General features: G+C 39.3%; 2 protein-coding genes across 2 annotated transcripts in view; both read left to right on the top strand.

The window, feature by feature from the left end:
- Positions 1-3,557, top strand: part of LOC126092760 (protein bark beetle) — a 380,473-nt gene extending 376,916 nt beyond the window's left edge. Inside the window, exons 35-36 of the mRNA XM_049908487.1 lie at positions 125-363; positions 947-3,557. Coding sequence (XP_049764444.1) covers positions 125-363; positions 947-1,669 — 962 coding nt within the window. The 3' untranslated portion in view covers positions 1,670-3,557. The remainder of the gene's footprint in view (positions 1-124; positions 364-946) is intronic.
- Positions 3,558-21,059: 17,502 nt separating this feature from the next.
- The window catches only part of LOC126091891 (ATP-binding cassette subfamily G member 4-like), a 311,475-nt gene continuing 311,238 nt past the window's right edge, over positions 21,060-21,296 (top strand). Inside the window, exon 1 of the mRNA XM_049907187.1 lies at positions 21,060-21,199. Within this exon, the coding sequence (XP_049763144.1) occupies positions 21,165-21,199 (35 nt within the window). The 5' untranslated portion in view covers positions 21,060-21,164. The remainder of the gene's footprint in view (positions 21,200-21,296) is intronic.

The following is a 21,296-nucleotide window of genomic DNA, read 5'->3' as shown; positions in this document are numbered from 1 at the left end:
GTGCTCCTACCTATTATTAATTCCAATCTCTATGCATGTATTTTTTATAAGATCCCATTATTGTGTTACAAAATGAAATTTGATATTAATTTCTAATTAAAATTTGTGATTTGTTTTGTAACAGATCCAAAGGTTAATGTAGACCCATTAAGCTGGCGACGTGATGCACTAGCTGTATCTGTCCTGGGTGCTGTGTGTGTAGCATTGCTGTTGGTAATGCTGGCAGCTGCATGCTGGTGGGCCAAATCTCGCCATCGCCGGGTCGAACGCCTGGAACGTCGCAACTCCATCCGGCAGTCTCTTAGGTCCTTACGATCTGTTGGCATGTCCTCCACTACTGAGCTTGATCCGAGACCAGCCATTGTACGTATCAGCACTGCTTGTAAAATGAATATATGTGTATAAATAATTCAGTACCAATTAATTTCTCTGTAAGTACTAAACTGCGTCATTTCCATTCATTTCTTCAAATTGTCTTTTACACTTTTGATTTGAGTTGACTTTATTTATCTCCTTTCCAAGTTTTGTCTTGTTTCATTAATCTATTTCTCACAAAGGTGGTCATCACAGCTCTCTTTTCGCTGTTTCTGTTGCTTCAGTTTTCATCAGTGCTACATGTCAGGCATTAAATGCCCAGATACTAAAACTTCAAGTATCAATTTCCTCGTGATAATTCTGGAAGACGTAAAGGACCGAAAATGCTTAGCTGTTGTGTAAATTCCTCTGTCAGTGTTTACAAGTACATGTACACAATTAACAGATGTTATACAAACATTATTTTCCCTTTTGTGTTGTATAGCTCGTTTGTGAACACTTTCCTTGGTAAAAAGCAAACTTGCTGTACTTAAAAAAGTCCCAAGTTCAACATTCAAATTTAAATATAGAATTTCAGAAAAAAGAAATCATCATGAATTTGTATATTTAATGAAACCATTTCATTTTATAGGTTCCTGCAGCTGAATATCACAAGATGCAAGAAGACAGTGGCAGCCTCGATTCTGTTGAAAAGTCTCGACTAGAGTCTTCAGTCGATGACTCACGCAGTTACAGTTATGACATTTATGAAGCTAGCAATCCTAGCCTCGCATTCCTAAATCACTCAAATAATGGCCCCGGTGGCCTCATGTACCGTAATGAAGGCTTCCATGACAGATCACTACCTCCTTTCCGGGCAGCAGACCACGACTCGGACTCCAGTGGCTTTCCTCCATCAACACCGGAGCCCCTGCCCCGACAAGATCCACAGCTTGTGACACTGTCACAGCCAAAACTGACACCAGTGTCAGAGCTACATTCACTGCCATATTCAGAAACAGCAACTTTACCACTTTCACGTTCACCGACCTTACCATTATCAGAAGTACACAGCACACAGCCAGCTGATACAGAACAATTACCCTTACCACATACACAGTCTCTTCCTCTGGAACCTGTAAAAGTACTGCCTATTTCAGAACCACGCCCTCTGCCATTACACACGCAAACTCTACCACTGCCACATACATACACAGTCCAGCCAACTCCTCTACTTCTTGAAACAGATTTAGATGCAGTCTTGCCACCACCACCACCGCGTTCACGCAGTGAGGCTGCACTCCTTGAAGAAGTGCCACAGTACACAGAATCGCTGGCACGCGCCCACAGCCAGCCATTGGAGACAGCAATGTGAAGATATGTTCAGCAAGAATATTCAGCAATGGTTTCTTCTCCTTCATGAAAAGGGGTGTTTGTCCCACAAGTGAAAAATAGTGTGCCTACTTCTCTCTCTTTCTTCAGGATTTCATATCACTGCCATGTGTACTTCCATATGTTCTACATCATTGCCTTTAGTTTTTTTAACTTGGTTGTTTATGGTCATGTATATCAGTACCTAGCCTGAACAACCACTTGTGTTTATAAGTACACAAATATGTTTAATACGGATTGAGAGAGAGACTGAAATTTATGAATGATATACAGAGGTTTTCCGGCATTTCAGAATGCACACCAGAGGAGGTTATGTTCCCTTGCTAGTCATCGTAGCTGATATTCTTGTGTAATAAGGTAACATTTTGCTCACACTGGTATTGTGCTTGGTGGACTCCACAATTTTTTCAGCTTGTGTTGTGAATGTGATTAATTGATAGATTTTTAATGAATGGGTTTTGAGAAGACTGTATCAGATCACCGTGATTACTGTGTAAATATTCTAAATGCGTATTTAGAAGGAGAACAGTGATGTGAGACAGCTTTCTGTTAGAACATATGTTGTTGATGGAGGATCATACTTTTTTAAATTAAAATTATTTTCATATACTTATGAACCAAAGAACATCTATTGTAAGTCAACTATCTTGGTTTTTTACAAATATAATATTTTACATGCTCAGTCCCTTTATTGTAAGGCAAGAAATCAGAAAATCGTTTAATATACTTTATATTAAAGTGGAAATAATTGTAATTGTCTCCTGACTAGTGATTATCAGGAAAGACATGATTTTTTATTATGTCAATAGTATTAGTTAATAGTGGCTAATGTGGAATTCTATGCTACAACTGTGACATGCAATATAAAATTAATTTTGCATGAAGTGGAAGTTCTAATGAAAACAAATTTAATGAAATTGTCCTTGCATGGAAGTACCCATGCAACAAGTGTTATCTGTATTCAAGAACTTTTAATGACGATTTAACTGGACAACATTTAAAAATAAAGTACACCTGGAAAGGAGAAACTACATTGATCATCAAGTAAGAAATATATGTTTCTCGTGTGATTTCAATTATTATGTAAGAAATATATTTTTTTAATGTGATTTCAATTCTGTCCATATTTTCAGCAGGCTTTATCAGTATTCTTGTAATGCAGTAGAAAGGACTGTGATAATATTTACATGTCTATTGATGTAGTATTCCTAATGTAACATCACAAGTGTTTGTGTGTAAATGATTAGTTGTTAAAAGTGACAGACATGTACATAACAAAGTGGATTGACTATTTCCGTCCGTGTATTGTCGGTGCCAAGCATTCCCTTATTGTTATTGCCCCTCCCCCCCCCCGATTCCCCCCTCCCAAACTATGTGAAATCTGTAGTGGAATATGTGTGATACAAATTTAGTAGAATGTGTGTGATACAAATTCCAGCTGTTTTATTGTTGGTGTTTTACAGCATTATGTGTCCATCAACAGGCTGTGACTGTATTAAAAGACAATTTCTCATGTGACTGCAGTGTCACGTGTATAGGTCCCCAGAATCGTTTTATGATTCAAATTGTAATCAATTGACCTGTCCTTATTGTTGATGTTATTTCAATTTACTTACTGTGTTCGTGTTCGGTAAAGAGCATTTTGTGCTACAAATGACGTAGTGTATATTATAGCAGTAAGAATCGTTTTATTTTTGCACTAAGTATTGAAATGTTATTATTCAGAACAATGTATAGTAGTGGCTCTTTGATGATAAGACTGTGTCTCACAAATTAAATTTTATGTATGTGTTATCATTGTAAACACCTTTTTGATTACACCAACAGCACACAATTTTGTGTTCTGTGTAATATTAAAACTGATTTTATATAACCAGTTTTATTAGATATGATACTGCCATGTTTATGACAGAAAAATGTTGGTTCAGTGCCCTTTTCCTCTCCATTTCATACAAACAGTTAATGACAGTAGCATCTTCAACAAAGATAATGAACATAAGTTTGTGAAAATTTACATCAAGATAATTATTCATGAATAAAATTGTGCCAAAAAATGTGAATGAAATTTGAAAATGACTTGTAACTGGCATATAAACAGATGAGCCAAGACATTATGACCACCTGCTTAATAGCTTGTTTGTTCATCTTTGGAACGAAACACATCACTGATTCTGCTTATCAGGGATCCAACAGTTTGTTAATAGATTTGTGGAGGTATGTGGCAGTAGATGTCTACACACAGGTTATGTAATCTGCATAAATAATGGGCCACTAATTTGCATATGTGGCGACGGCATCCGACAGTGACCCAGCTGGGTTCCATAAGATTTACTTCAGGCAAATTTGGCCATCAAGACATCAACATGTGTTCATTATAGTGGTTCCCAAACCACTGCAGCATGGTTCTGGCTCCAAGACAGGGACAATTATACTGCTGAAAGATAACATTGCTGTAGGGGAAGACATCAAGCATGAAGGAATGCAGGTGGTTACCAGCTATCAGCATGTCTTTGGTTGCTACCGCAGGTCCCATGCAAGCACAGGAGAATGACTCCCACCAGCCTGCATCCATGGCACACTGCAAGGTTTAAGCCACCATTCACCTCAGTAATGGTCTAGAGAAGCTAAACTGTGACTCACACAAAGAGCCAGCATGTTTCCATTGTTCGATGATCAAATGCCGATAGTCCCGTGCCCACTGAAATCATAACTGACAATGTTGTTTGGTCAACATGTGAACACTTAGGGGTGGTTCGCTGCAGAACTGCATGCTGAACAACATATGATGAACGGCGTACTGCGAAACACTTGTGTGTGTATCAGCATTGTGCTCTTTTGGCACAATTGTCACAGACCACCATCTATCCTACTTTACAGAGCAGACCAGCGTCTGAACCCTACGTTCTTTGAAGTCGTGGACGTCCAACCATTTAGTGCTTGGTTGTAGTTTAACTGCCCACCTACCTCTTTCCACAGATGCTCACCACTGTAGAACATGAACATTCGACCAGCTTCACCATTTTTGATATATTTATTAACAAGCTTGGCATAATAATAACCTGCCCTTTGTCAGAGTCACTTATCCCAATGGATTACCCATTTGCAGCCCATATGTTCTCCCATCTGTGTCTGCTCCGCTTACATCCTTATTTTACTGTGTCACATGCCTACAGTGTCACCAGGATGGCATCCAACATTGCAGTGGGCAGTGGTTATAATGCTTTGGTTGTGTCAGTGTAATGTTGTAACAATAACTTAATTTTGAGTTATCTTGAACAACAGAGAATCTATTGTCAAAAAATTTTTAGAGTATGCCATGTAGAAGCATGTTACAATTTATCCATTGCATGCACATATGAAGTATCTTGAATGTGATGATCTGGCCATTGGTGCCACTTAAAAACAGGACATTATTTTGTAGATAAAGGCTGGTCTGAGAACACACATAGCATTTATATACAATTATCATGTTAATACAATCTCTAGAAAGAAAAAAAATAGAAAGTTGCACTAGCTTTTGACCTATGGATTTACTCTTTGCTAGTATAAGTACATATACTTATTCAAGTTCACTTGTTCATGGCTGTAACAACACAGGCTGCTCATGAATCCAGGCAACCAGCTGTAGGAGAGATGGAAGGATTATTGCAGCTGGGAAGAAGCAGGGAAATACTGGGAGGCAGATAAAGGGGAAACAGGTTTCTCTTAGTGGGAGCAGAGAAACTCTCATTGGAAGCAGAAAAATGTGGATTAATCCCGGTGACAGACACATAACTTAAGTTTAAGCCAGAGGGTTGTGAGAATGGAGGATACGCTGGAGGGAGTTGGCATTGTTGTGGGCAACACAGCATATTCAGCAACTAGGTGATAAAAGTGCAGTTAGCCACTGACCATTCATGTGTGTTGACTGCTTATTAACTTACATATGCAGTTAGGACATTTCTAAGTAAATGCAGCACACCCATAATATAGCTTGGGTAATTTCAGTCTTCGGGACTTTTGATCAGATGGAAAATGTGTGTGTGTTAATATGAAATGATAATTAAATGGACACCCTAGCTGCAAACAGGCGTTGATGTACTTCATTGGGGACATGTTGAAAATGTGTGCCCCGACTGGGACTCGAACCCGGGATCACCTGCTCACATGGCAGATGCTCTATCCATCTGAGCCACCGCGGGCACAGAGGATAGTGCTTCTGCAGGGACTTATCCCTTGCACGCTCCCCGTGAGTTCCACATTCCCAACATGTCCACACCACTACATTCGTAGTGCGCCTAATATATGTTTGCCCATCACACTCATTACTCGTGGCAGATTAATCTACTAAGTCCCGTACGAGTTCGGGCAGAGCGTGTGCGTTCGCACAAGAAGGTCAATGGCCGGGAAGCCATATTTTAACTATATATGACGGTAGTATTTGTTCCCGAAACAACAGTTACCATGGATGACCATGCAGCTTAGCTAGAAATGAAATGATAATTAAATGGACACCCTAGCTGCAAACAGGCGTTGATGTACTTCATTGGGGACATGTTGAAAATGTGTGCCCCGACCGGGACATGTAAGCAGGAGATCCCGGGTTCGAGTCCCGGTCGGGGCACAAATTTTCAACATGTCCCCAAAGAAGTACATCAACGCCTGTTTGCAGCTAGGGTGTCCATTTAATTAACATTTCATTTCTAGCTAAGCTGCATGGTCATCCACGGTAACTGTTCTTTCAGGAACAGATACTACCGTCATATATATGTGTGTTAATACAGCAATAGGAAGTGATGGATATGCATGTGGGTCCAGGTCTTGCACCTGTGTTGTTCCCACAGAAGTGACCTATGTGATGCAGAACTAGGAGCATGAGTGGCACAGAGGTGGATTCTCGTGTAGTTCTTTGTGGAATGAGGGAAAGATTTTGGTAGGGCATTTTCAGGACAAAACAAGTAGCACTCTGAATACAGATAAAGAATGTGGTTGAGGTTTTAAAAGTTCTGAGTAGTAAGGAGAATATTGATTTGTTGGTGTCATGGAAACAAAAGACTGTATGAAACAGGTATTTGTTGACTACCTGGCCAAGATAAATCCACTGCTGCCATGTGCCATCTGTCTCCTCCTCTCCTGCTTCCCAGTATTTCTGAATCATCTCATTTTTTTTCCTGCATGTCTTGCTTCCTTGCAACTTCTGCGATCAGCCCCCTACCCTCTCCTCCAAAACATCACACACAGAGGTCTGACGAAACAACTGCTCATAAACAGACAATGTCACTGCAGCTGCTTAAGTGCATGTACAAAAATAAGGCTAGTGCAATATGCTAATCTGTTACACACGACTATGATCCCTCAGTCAGTCATCTGGTGATAGGCTCCTGTCTTTGGCAAGAGACATACCATTTCAAATGTTGGGCATCAGAGTTCATATGTGGTACTACATGGCTCATGGCTTGATGGATCACAATTTTTTGTACACAGTAAACATATGCAACTTACAGGCCGTTATCACAAAACCATAGTCACGATACTGTTTTAGGTATAAAGACTTCGTTCCTGACCCTAATAAAAATTAGTGCCAATTCTTTTATGTTCTTTTACATAAAGAATCTGACATTCTACTTTAGAACCCACTGAACAGTAGTGAAATTAGCTTCCATCCACCCCGTTTTCCCCCTCCTGGTTGAACAATCATCATGGCTTTTTGGTTCCACTTTATTCTCAGTTCTTTTGTGCATTCATACACATTGGGTTCTATAAATCTCATTGCCACATACCTGGGGGTTGGGTTTTGGTAACTTTCTACAACTATGTCTCATTTACAGACATAGGGGTATTGTAGTACACTGCTGCATTATGCCCTTATGTAAGCAACTGAAGATTGTCTGGGAAACCTAAGGAAAAAGTCAGTGAATGCTATTTATTCAAATGATTAAGTATAAATAAATAAAAGAAAACAATTATTGATAATATTATTTAATGGGATAGATAAGGAATCTACTCATCAAGCGGTGGCAGAACACATGTATGACTGTTGTGATTGGCAAGCTTTCAGAGCCAGTGGCTCCGCCTTCAGGCAGAAGTGTTGGAGGGGAAGGAAGAAGGGTGAAGGAATAGGACTGGAGAGGTCTGGGAAAAGGGGTAGATTTTGGGAAAGTCTCCCAGAACCATGGGTCAGGGAAGAGTTAGCGTAAAGGATGAGAAGGAAAGACTGATTGTTGGGGAGTGCATTGGACAAGATTTGAAAACCTGAGAACTTAAAGGTGGAAGACAGAGTAATACGAAAAACAGAGATTACTATTAAAACATCGTGCACGAGTTAATAACAGTGTGAAGATAGCGCATTGTACATAACAGAGGTGGGAGGTGGTGGTGAAAAATAGACAGGAAAGACAATGAAAGTTGTAGAAAACTAAAACAGAGTGAAGCAAAGAGTAGTTACAGTGAAGAAAAGCTGAGACGGAAGAAATTAATGTAAATTAAGGCCAGGTGGGTGGCAAGAACCAAGGATATGTTGCAATGCTAGTTCCCACCTGCGGAGTTCTGAGAAACTGGTGTCTGGGGGAAGAATCCAGATGGCACATTTTGTGAAACAGGCACTGAGGTCATGAATCTCATGTTGTAGAGCATGCTCTGCAACAGGATATTGTGAGTTGCCAGTATATACCCTCTGCCTGTGCCAAATCATCCTAATTGATAATATGGTGGTAGTCATGCCGATGTAGAAGGCTGAACAGTGTTTACATAATGCCGGTACATGACGTGTCGTTTCGCAGATGGCTCCCCCTTCGATAGTATATGTTTTGCCAGTTACAGGGCTATTATATTTGAAGGTAGGAGGGCGCCTAGGGCAAGTTCTGCAGAGGGGACGGTCACAGGGGTAGGAACTACAGGTATGGACATGGGTGCAGAAGGATTATACGGTCTGGCAAGAATATTGTGGAGATTGGGACGGTGATGAAAAGCTATTCTAGGCGTGATGGGCAAAATCTCACACAGAATGGATCTCATTTCAGGGCATGATTTTAGGAAATCATGGCCCTGTCGAAGTAGTTGATTAACACATTCCAGACCAGGATAATACTGAGTCACCAATGGTGTGCTCCGAAGCTATTTTGTGCAGGGATCAGCAGTACCAGGATTGGAAGTGATGGCCTGGGAAATCTGCTTTATAGATAGGCTTGTGGGGCTATTAGCGGTTATAGGCTTGTGGGGCTATTAGCGGTTGCTCTAATGGACTGAGATGTTACTGTATTGCCCACTTCTAATATATTTCATCATGCTCTTCTCTTGTCTGGGGAGGTGAGGCTCATTTATGAATTCTAGCACATATGCTTCATTCTCCATATGCACCTCAGGAACACTCAAGATGTGCACAAACGTAAAAAAATTGTAATTGCTTTAGAGCAGCGTTGTACCAACAGATGAAATTGGAGGATAGGGAAATTACCACTAGCTCCTCATGTGTTGTACTTTTAAGCAACCACAAGGTATGTGGTGTAGATACATAGTGCACCAGTGTTATTTTACCCCGTTTCATTTGCAGTTGGTGAACAGTTGTCCATACATCTGGATGTAATCCAAAATTTATCTGATTTCATCATGATCATTACATGTGAATTATGTGAGCAGAAGCATCATTACTTGTTAGTAAAGATACCAGATTAACAAACAAACAAAAAATTCAAGAATAGGTCAAACAAGAATTTTCTATGGAATGTAATTAGTGAATGATTTACTCTTCCACAGGAGTCTTTTAATAAATTTGTTTGGTGTACAGTTCCTTACATCTATATTTACGTGGTGATTCACCTAATACCCCCATCCCATACAGATACTTATATGTGCTTGTTTGTCTTTCTGATTGCATAGTCAAGTGATTGTTTTCATCCATTTGTATGTAATGCCTGATAAGCTATGTTCAGTGTCAACTGTTAGTCTGTGTAACAAATTTTGATCCTGTGCAGGTTTTCTTGAATTGCACAGTTATCTAATGAGATGAGCTTCCCCTAAAAAACTGCACTATCCATGAACAGCATCTGAAAGCTATTGACGGTATCTTACAGGCCACTTATAACTCTATGATACTTACCTGAAGAATGCTTGTAATGCTTTCACTTTTGAGGATTTCTCTGTTGAGAATTGTGAACTGAATACTGTTTGCTAAGATGTCCATCCTTTGACATACTTGTTATGTCATCACCTAAGCATGTTTTATTCACCGAAGGCTAGAACAGCATCAAATGTTGAAAAGTCAACAAACACCATATCAACTTGCGTCATGCTATCTACAGACTTCCAAGACTTAAATTCTTGTGGACTTACCTGATCTCTAAACAAAGTCATCATAAGCAAGTGCCATAATTCTAAAGTACAGGGTGATTCCATTATGATGTTACTAACTTTCAGTGATGATGGAAGATGCAAAGGGTATCAATTGAGGTAAGGAACCATGGAAATGACTGAGTTTACAATTATTCACAAAAATCATTGTGATACTTCTGACAGTGGAATACAGTGGCAATGTATCCAGGAATAAATATGCAACCAGTCACTTTTCTGGATTTTAGGTACGATTTATTGTACCATTAACTAGTTTCCAGGCCACTGCAGGCTCATTATGAATGGAGGCGTTAACGCAACACCTCCATCTGAGAATGAGTCTGCAATGTCTCAAAAACTAGGGAATGGTACAATAAATCGTATCTAAGATCCAAAAAAGTGACTGGCTGCATATTTACACCAAAATAAATCACCTGTTTAAATCACAGTTGCAGTTCGTTATCCATAATGGATATATTCAAAGTGTAATACATGTAATGATACTGTTGTTGCTAAGATTGCAAGACGGGCAACTTTTAACAGTGGTAGTATACACCAAAATAAGAAAAATGTGTCTAGTAAAAATAGGATCTAAAATGTATACCTTAAGAGTTATGAGCACTTTTTCATCTTCACTACTGTAAAACACACCTCTTCTACTGCAAGCTCTTTGGTTTCCATATTTTTTGAGGCAGTATGGACCAAAACAAGAAAAAAAGTCTAGGAAATATGGGCTCTAAAGTGCATACCACAAGAGCTATGAGCAGTTGTTTATCTACACTCCTGTGACACATCTCTTCTGCTGAACAAGTGCCCATAACCCTTAAGGTATGCATTTACAGCCCATACTTACTTGACTTTTTTTCTTGTTTTGGGCCATACTACCACCACTAAAATGTGCAAACCAAAGAGTGTGCAGCAGAAGAGATGTGTATCACATTATTGAAGATGAACGAGTGCTCATAGCTGTTGAGGTATGCATTTCAGAGCCCAGGTTTACTATATTTTTTCTTCTAGCTTTGGTCCTCTGAAAGTTACCTACCATACAATCTTAGCAACAACAGTACTAGCACATGTATTCCACTGTCAGAGGTATCAGAATGATTTTTTTCTTACAACCTTAAAGTCGATCATTTCCAGACCAGGATCCCTTACCTCAGTTTGACACATTTACCCTTCCCATCATCCCTGAAAGATTGTAACATCATCATGGATTCAACTTGTATGCACATGCTCCTGCTTCCATTTTATGTTAAGAAACTGGATGGACCAATGTTCCTAGACAGTTGTGTGGTTATGACACTGACCACCCAGATTTAGGTTTTTTGTGGTGTCCCTGGATCAGTGAATGCAGGTAGATCCCCAAGTGGTTCCTTCAAAGCGAAAGCAACTGATCTTCGTCCCCCTTTTTACCCATCTGAATTTGTGTTCAATCTTGAATGACTCCCTTTCAAAGATCTATTTATTATAAACTGCATTTAGAAAAATGGTCAGTTCTGTGCAAGCAATACAGGATACATACAATAGATATCCCAGGTCTAATGGCCTTTTTTCAGTTGAGTTACTTTTACTTATTTTTGTTCCAGAGACATTTATGTCTATATCTGCCTGTCTCTTTTCTTCTAATAAATTATGAGACAGAATTTCTGGCCACTGGTGCTTACTTTCAGAAGGTGAAGTGTGTAGCACTGCCAATGGACACTAGCGAAAGTCAAATAGACACACTATCTAGCTTTCAAAATGAATGTTTCCTTCATCACGGAGGAAAGAGGGATGGTTTGGGTAACGTTGAAAAGGATGTGTAGGCCTCACTCAGACCTAAGGCAACTGAGATTCACCTGTACTGAGGATGAAGGTATACAAAGATAAAGGAGTGGGTTTGGGGGGAGGGGGGGGGGGGTCGTATCAGAGAACTCTAATTTCTTTGATATAATGATGCACATCAATATTCATGGGACATTTGTCAAGTGTGACAGTGCACCTTCCTGAAGTCACCTAAAAATGAGGCCCACCCTATCCACAATTCTCTCCATACTATCTTTTTCCTGTACCCTTACAAACTCTATAACGTACAGAACATTTACTGCCTTTAAATTCTTTCTTTGATATTCGGTTTATGCTTCTGTATTCTTGTTGGGGTAAGTAGGTTATTAGAACACTGCACCAAATATATTAGTGAACTGTATAGAGCAAAAGGATATAATGGCAGGCTACAAATCCAAAAGTTTCAGGTTCAATCCCCAGTACAGTTCTGGGATTTTTGTTTGTCACTTATCACTTCTTTCCTCTCTGTCAATCTTTGGTGATGTGAGAAATGCCGAGTTGCACCGTGGTTTGGAATCTGCAACAAACTGTAGGTCCCCTATAACTGGCTTGGTAAGTCAGTTCAAAGGTCGGAGGAACGCAACAGCATCCCACGTACAACAGGACCATTCCTAGTAAAGCATTGTGATATTCAAAACAATCTTCGGATTGATGACTGATTTACTTTTACTTTATTAGTAAATTGTATATAGCAGATAAATGTATTATTAATTATTCTAAACTTCCTGTTGAAGTCTCATGTTTCTTTATGCATTACTCATAAGATGTGAAAAGTTCATTAAGAGAGTCCTAAACATAAATTTTGATTATATTTTAAACACAAGAAACAGAGACAGTGTCTTTAAATTTTTGCTCATTCCTGACTATGTAAGGCTTATCGTGTTATTACCTAGTATTGTGAACAGCGGCTTATTCATCTCACACATTTGAAATCCATATGGTTTGCATACAGGAGTCATGTCAAAAACTTACATTACAATTAAAATGATTTTTACACTAATAATATAACACTAAAGTGATATTTTTATGCACACTCACACATACACACACACACACACACACACACACACACACACACACACACACACACACAAATGTCTGCTTGTGTCTGTGTATATGCGGATGGATATGTGTGTGTGTGCGAGTGTATACCTGTCCTTTTTTCCCCCTAAGGTAAGTCTTTCCGCTCCCGGGATTGGGATGACTCCTTACCCTTTCCCTTAAAACCCAAATCCTTTCGTCTTTCCCTCTCCTTCCCTCTTTCCTGACGAGGCAACCGTTGGTTGCGAAAGCTAGAATTTTGTGTGTATGTTTGTGTGTCTATCGATCTGCCAGCGCTTAAACCAAATACTAAGCAAAATTTTAAAATGTAAACAAATACTATTTTCAACACAAACTTGTGTATTTTTAAATGGACGTCCCCTATTATTTCGTATGCAATCAATAGCATGAAAAATCACAAAAATAATGGGAATGGTTGCATCGCATTACATCAATTACATCCCGAGAAATTGCAAAGTGAAGTTGACGATTGAAATAAATTAAGCGCACAGCTAGTGCATGTCCTGAGACTCAAGCGTACACCTCACAGTGTCTGTGTCAGAGGCTCACACAATGGGAAGGTATGCACAATCCACAAAAATAAACAAGTAACACATCCAATGCAAAGTTACATTTTTTAAATTGTAAATGTATGTTTATTCTAGTGAAATGACAACTAGAGATAACACACTTGAATTCACTTTGCTAAACACATTTACTAGTGCCCTGTCACTCACAGAAACTGTATTGTTGTGCATTACATCCAGCATAGAAAATACACCCACATCTTGACCAATGAAACTGTGTCATGTCAACATGCATTGCAATATGCATCAATACACATTTGCAAAAGGGTAACGAGAGAGTGTTGAACAGATTGTTGAGTTTCTACAGATACTGCCACACACACGGCAGTAATACCGTCTTGCACATCCTCCACTGTCGTTGGGGGTTCTTGATACACTCTGTCTCTCACTGCGCCCCAGAGAAAGAAGTCTAATGGCCATCGCACAGTACCTCCAACCCCATCCATCTATTTGGAAATGTCACATCTAGAACATCTCTGGCAACTTTTGCATTGTGTGCGGGACATCTATCATCTTGGAATCACATTGATAGACAAGTTTCCAATCTAGATCCTCCATGAGGAGCACTAGTGTGTGTTGAAGAAATGATGCATATCGCTGTTCATTCAATGTTCCACAGTAAAAATTGTGACCTACAATACAACTAGCAATGATACCACACCAAATACTGACACTGCACTGTTGTTGATAAGCAACTTGGTGAATCCGGTGGGGATTTTGCACAGATCAGTACTGCTTAGGAATATTGGATTACCTTGAAACTGCTTAAGTGCAAAACAATAGAATGCAATGCAGGATTCAAAGTCATTCTCGTACAGTTCTTGGTGCAGTGAGATATGTATCGGATGAAACCGATGAAAGATACTGTGGCTTATTCCTACACCTCGTGCAATTTCTTATACACCCACCTGTGGACTGTGCACTACAGCAGCCAGAACAGCAATTTCATTTCCATTGCCAGTCGCTGACATTGTATGTTGACGTTTTGTGGGAGCCCAGCTTCCTGTTTCCGTCAGTGTCTTGCAGATGTTGCCAGTGGTTCGACGTGACGGACACCGCTGGTCTGGGTAGCTTTCAGCATACAGTGTCACAACTGCGGTTGCATTGCTGTGACATTCACTATAAATTAAAATAATATCTAGTTTTTCTTCATTACTGAAGGCCAGCATATCGACTAGATGACGGCAAATGTAACAAGCCACAAGAAAACAGGTTTTAATGTGGCAACATATGTGAATTATGTTACAGTATGCATGCCAGATTAGGAGACACTTTTACACTGAAGGTAGAGCATGCCATGGTAATATTCGTATGTTTACAGCAGGATACAGTCGCCAGTGCAGGCAACCCCTGCTCTGAGCACAGTAACAGATGCAATGCATTACGTCAGAAACTGTGATGCCATTGCTATCCTTTACAAGCCACATATTACAGAATTTATGAGGTTTAGAAATGCGAAACAAAGTGTGTTACCACTAATTGTACCTCTAGTTGTCATTTTGCAACAATAAACATTATACGCAGGACATCCATCACACTGATACTGCTTTATTTGACACATTATAAGAGGTGGACTGGTTCAAGTAAGGTACAGCTCAAGAAGGGGCTAAACTATCCCCCTTTAGGAGTGCCATCGGTGAAATATGGGCCAATGATATGTTATCATACAATACCACACCATACATCAACACTCCACTGACGTAGTACGCCAATCACATCACGATTACTGGCAGCATGAGGTGCACGCTTGTGTCTCAGGATGTACGCTAGCTGTGTGCTTCATTTATTTCAAGCACCAACTTTGCTTCTCAATTTCTGGGGATGCAATTGACAAATTGCGATGTAAGCAATGCCATTATTTTTGTGATTTTTCGTGCTATTAATTGCATACGAAAAATAGGGGATGTCCATTTAAAAATACACAAATGTTGGAAATTCTACATTTCTCATAGTATTTGGATTCCTAAGCCCCTGCTGTACGTTCATGCTGGTGAAAACCATTTTTGAATATCTATTCTTGTTCCAGAGACATTTGAGGTGGCAAAGTTAGGTGGGACACCATATATATACTTAGTGGGATATGTAACAAGTTGTATCTAGCTCAAATCATCAGTTTGTCCTGCATGAATTGACCCACTGAGTAATAGCATTTCAGTATCAGCACCTTGTATAGCTCTCTTTTCAGTGGGCCTAAATCCATCTGCATTAACTTGTTCCATTTTAATGTTCATTCCCACATATTGAGGTGCCTGGGCGTACAGGTCTGAGGCAATAGGTGGAAAGCATAAAGTCCTCTTTGTTCCTTGTATCGTGTGAAAAAAATGTCGCCCTCAACTAATTCCTTTTGACATACAAAAAGATAATAATATCACAAATGTATACAGAATAAATGGAATCATTTAAGAGATGAAAGTGCCTTTTGTGTCAGAAAGGAAATTGTATTAGTCAAGAATATGGTGTTGGAAATGTAACTCATGCTAAGGCATACTGCAGAATGCTGAAGAAAGTATTCTACGCAGTGAAGCAAGCACATCATGAGAAGACAAAGGTCAACTCAGGAAACAAAATAAAGTATATATGTAATGTAGTGAAGGAGGAAACTGATTGAGCCAGAGACGAGAAGGCGTAAATAGCGTTAAGAAAAAATGATTCCTAGGATGCTCTTATTTCTTGCCAACTATCTAGCATCAATTTACACCATATTGATATACTGCTGTTTTCTGCAAACCTTTTCCCTTGATTTGGAAACTGTTTTGGTTACACTGTTCCTCTCATTACCATCCCAAAATACCAATAATTAAGGCCCATTTTATTGTAAGCAAAAATAACAGGAACATAACGCTGCTCATCAACATGACACACTCCAAAGACAGCAGATTGACATTCAAGCTGCCAAGCTTAAGAAATCTCAGGACAGTTACACATACATGCGTGTACAATACTTTAACGTGTTTCCAGTACAGGCATTGGCGAATCACTTAGTGGTTTCAGAAACACCTTATGAGAAATGGCTTACAGAAAAGGTGTTTTATTCAACAGAAAAATTCATGTGGTGTCCTAAAAATGATCTTAAGTACTAACGTTGTTTCATTTATGTTGTATACGTATAAGTATATGTAATGAAGATGTCACATATTAAAACTTCTCAGCAAACTGGAACTGTGTGCTAACCTGAGATTCAATTCTGTGACTATTGCTTTTGGTTCGTATGCACTCAACTGACAGCTTTCCACATATGGCTCATGGCCTGTCCTCAGAGCTTCATTTCTCCAAGTACCTGTCTTCTTTCTACTAAAGGCAAAGGTCCCAGGTCTGAATTCCAGTCAGACACAAAGTTTTTGTCTGCCAGGATGCTTCAGATCTGCAAACGTTCTGATCTAGAGTAAAAATTCATCCTGAATGAGGACAAATTGTTTGTCTTATGAAATTATCTTCTCAGGCAGTGCATCTAAAGTTAATAAAATGCTTATTTAGTAGAAGCAAGCAGTAGCAATATTGTGTATAGCTGATAACTGTACATCTTGCGGAATCCTTTTTGAAGATCTTGGATTTCTTACACTCACTTCACAATAAATTTATTCTTTAATGGTTTTTGTTGTTGATAGAAAAAATTAGTTTCACTTGAATTATGATTTACACAGGCTCAATACAAGCCACAAAAATAATTTTCATGTAGACTTTGCTTCCTTGTCTAGGGTTCAGAATGGAGTTACATTCTCTAGTGGGAAGGTTTCTAACAAGCTTATCTGACATAAAATAAACAAATGGGAATCTCTACAGCTTCAAAAGAATATTAACAACATACATCATTAGTTCATTAGCCACTCTTTCTAATAAATTATCCGAACATGCACATTGTGCAACTGATAAGTTCTATTAATTTCATAGCAAGTAGAGGTATTGTTACAAAGCTGCATGACAAGTAGTAGTGTGCTGTAAATACGACTCAGCAGTTACAGATGTAAGAAAATGCTTTCTTTGAAAAATACCATTATAGTCTAGTAACTTAAGCTTCTAATACAAGATGAACATTGGATATATAGTAAAACTGAAAAGGCATCTACAGTTACATCTACAGCTTCATTCAAAGTAGCAGCTTTCTTTCAAATTTACTCACTTATATCTAGATAGCATAAACATGAATAGCATTAAATAGTATAGAGAAAGTGTGTTGAGAATACAGTACATACAGATTAAGTCTATGATTTCTTTGTCTTTGTTAATGTGTACTTGACTTGAGAATGAGTTTTTCACTCTGCAATGGAGTGTGCGCTGATATGAAACTTCCTGGCAGATTCTTTCAGGAGTGCTAGTTCTGCAAGGTTCGCAGGAGAGCTTCTGTAAAGGTTGGAAGGTAGGAGACGAGGTACTGGCATAAGTAAAGCTCTGAGGACGGGGCGTGAGTCGTGCTTGGGTAGCTCAGTTGGTAGAGCACTTGCCTGCGAAAGGCAAAGGTCCCGAGTTCGAGTCTCGGTCCGGCACACAGTTTTAATCTGCCAGGAAGTTTCATATCAGTGCACACTCCGCTGCAGAGTGAAAATCTCATTCTGGAAACATCCCCCAGGCTGTGGCTAAGCCATGTCTCCGCAATATCCTTTCTTTCAGGAGTGCTAGTTCTGCAAGGTTCACAGGAGAGCTTCTGTAAAGGCTGGAAGGTAGGAGACGAGGTACTGGCAGAAGTAAAGCTGTGAGGACGGGGTGTGAGTCATGTTTGGGTAGCTCAGTTGGTAGAGCACTTGCCCGCGAAAGGCAAAGGTCCCGAGTTCGAGTCTCGGTCCGGCACACAGTTTTAATCTGCCAGGAAGTTTCATATCAGCACACACTCAGCTGCAGAGTGAAAAACTCATTCTGGAAACATCCCCCAGGTTGTGGTTAAGCCATGTCTCCGCAATATCCTTTCTTTCAGGAGTGCTAGTTCTGCAAGGTTCGCAGGAAAGCTTCTGTAAAGGTTGAAAGGTAGGAGACGAGGTACTGGCAGAAGTAAAGCTGTGAGGACGGGGCGTGAGTTGTGCTTGGGTAACTCAGTTGGTACTTTCCCGCGAAAGGCAAAGGTCCCGAGTTCGAGTCTCGGTCCGGCACAGTTTTAATCTGCGAGGAATTTTTGTACTTGACTTGTTCCACATCCCTGAATGTCAATATTAATGTATACTTTGACTTGTTCCACACCCCTGAAGGTGAATGAGCAAATAAATATTTTATATTTCTCTTGAAATGTATTTGTACATATATATGTGTATGTACACAAAATAATGATGTCATTTGCATTGATATGCTATAATTTGAATATCATTAGTAAATAAGGGAAAAAATTTGTGTTTTTCCTAAATTGCTTAAGATGAACACTGGAATAGTTTCTTCTAAAAAGTCAAAGCAATTTCCTTCCCAGTGCATGTTAATGTGTAACAACTGCTGGCTGTATCAGATCTGATCCAAATGAATAAGTGTTTAATTATACACAGTTTCAAGGATTGTGGAGTCATTTGAAGAAAGAGAAGTTGGCTTTATCAGATACAAAAAATGTTATCCATTTCACATGTGACAGTTTTCAAGAAGTGGTTCTGGTAGATACTACGTACTTATATAATTCATATTGCTCATTGACTACAGCATAGCATGGATTCAACAGTTTGTTGAAGTCACTTCTTACACAAATCTTAAAATGTTCTGTAGCTACCAGAAAATCATTTCAGAGGGGCAAGATTTACTACTAGAAATTTTAAGAGTGGTAAGTCTACTAGAGTCACTGAAATGATAAAGGTCATGTACTTGGGCTCTCTAAAAGTCAGGAGAAATTTCAGAGACAAGGAAGTTGCAGTTCATGGGCTAATAGTAAAAACAAGTTGAATGTGGCTAATGGAAGGAAAGCCAAAGGCTACACCTTGCTCATGAAATAAATGTGCTACACTGCAATGAGTTAATGGCCAATTTTTCTGATATGTGTAAGTAGAAGGAAGTACAACAGGTCTGGCCTGAGACACTACATTAATTTTGAAGAGGAAAAACTATGTTCAGTGATTGTTTATAATCTGTATATTTAAAAATGTTCCACCAGCTCAAATGTATGAAGCTTCTATTGCAATAAACTGAATTAATAATAACAGTGATGGGATTAATACTAATCTTTGAATCCTTTGGTTATCAATGCACCATATATCTACGGTACCCTCATCCAAGTTGTGTGATATTGTCACTATAAATAGTTGTAAATGTAAACGTTGTATTGCACTGTTGTCTGGGATATCCCACACCATAGCATCGACCACCAGTCAGAAAGGGTGTTCTTCCTCCACACCCACTGGCCCCAGTTCTTGCAGATACGTGAGAGCTGTCATACATCATTATATATAGTGGTAAATGTGAATGTCATAATGCACTGTTGTCTGGGATATCCCACATGGTAGGTTCAGCCACCTATCAGAAATGGTGTTCTTCCTCCACACACACTGGCCCCTATCCTTGCAGATATGTGAGAATCACCATGGGTATTTGTAGAGTTTAGGTGAGTGTAATGGATATGTGTATAATGTAGCATTATGTTTGTGTTGTATGGTGGTATCGGAGAAAGGAAGCGTGAAATCCATTGCTGTCCATAGCCTACTCCTCTCAAATAGCACCAAGGACACTATCCGACAGACGCATCACCATCAACTGTGCCTTATGCCCTCACTTCATGAGACGCATAAACAATTGTATCCATAATTCAGTGGTAACACACTATATTACAATGATCAACAATTGTCCGTAAAATATTTGTTAGTTGGGCATACATAATAGGCTATGTAATTAGTACAGGGCACAACTTTTTTCGCACACACACACTGAAATTAGCATTAGCCTAGTTAATGCTGACATGTTCCATGCAAAAGTTTTTATAACGGCTACTTGGAACACCTCTTCATTGCTTTTGTAATAACTGCTTCTTACTAAAATTCTCAGATTTTAAGCCCCTAAATCTGAAAGGCAAATCCATTCCAATTGAAACCATTTTCATTCTAACGTGCTCATGAAGCGACAGAGGAAGAAAATTTGTTAACCCTCACTTTTGTTCCTGACCTGTTGATCACTCGCCAGCTTACAGTCTTTTTGTATTTATTCGATTGCAGTGAGGCAAATACCATGTTGTAATTAAACTTACTGACAGAATTTACGACGATGTTTTGACCTATGAAATTGGCATCGACAAATATATACTTTTATACCTATCTACAACGTCCACAGATTCTCCAACATTCTCTTATGAATAATGTGTTAGCATAAGTCCCTTCGTTCGAAAACCGACAAGAATGCGTCTGACATAACAATATAAGTAATTTCTCAACTAAATATAGAGGAAATAAACCCGAGAAACTGCGGTGCAATCACAATAAATTCCCCTTCGTCGCTCTTGACCAAATGACTTTCAACTGTTTGATTACACGCACATCTTCGGAAACGACCGACAACAGACAGACCTCGAAAAAATGAGGGTCTCCGTAGGCTATCAGTTGGAATGTTTTATCGGTAAATACTTAATAATAGCCAACGCTTTCCTAGCCTGTGAACGTATAAATTATATTTCATCACTAGATTTCCCTTTTGCTCAGTGTTCATATTCTGTTCGTGAAGGTGCACGCTAAGTAGGTTAAGTTACACACGCGCAAGGCCTACATTCAGACAGTCGCGCAAGAGCCCTGTCTCTTGTCAGTTCAGGTAGAACGCTGTGGAGATTGTTGGAAGCTGAACATGGAGTCTGTGAATACCTTCATCAACAATATGCGGTAAGCTACTATTTCTGTAAACAGCAGTACTATGTGACATGTGAATAGATTTTACAATGTGACATGTGAATAGATTTGTGTTACTTACCTCATACTG

This window comes from Schistocerca cancellata, chromosome 7, assembly GCF_023864275.1.
Source record: "Schistocerca cancellata isolate TAMUIC-IGC-003103 chromosome 7, iqSchCanc2.1, whole genome shotgun sequence".
In the NCBI taxonomy this organism is placed as follows: domain Eukaryota; kingdom Metazoa; phylum Arthropoda; class Insecta; order Orthoptera; family Acrididae; genus Schistocerca; species Schistocerca cancellata.
This window is presented reverse-complemented; position numbering and strand designations above follow the sequence as displayed.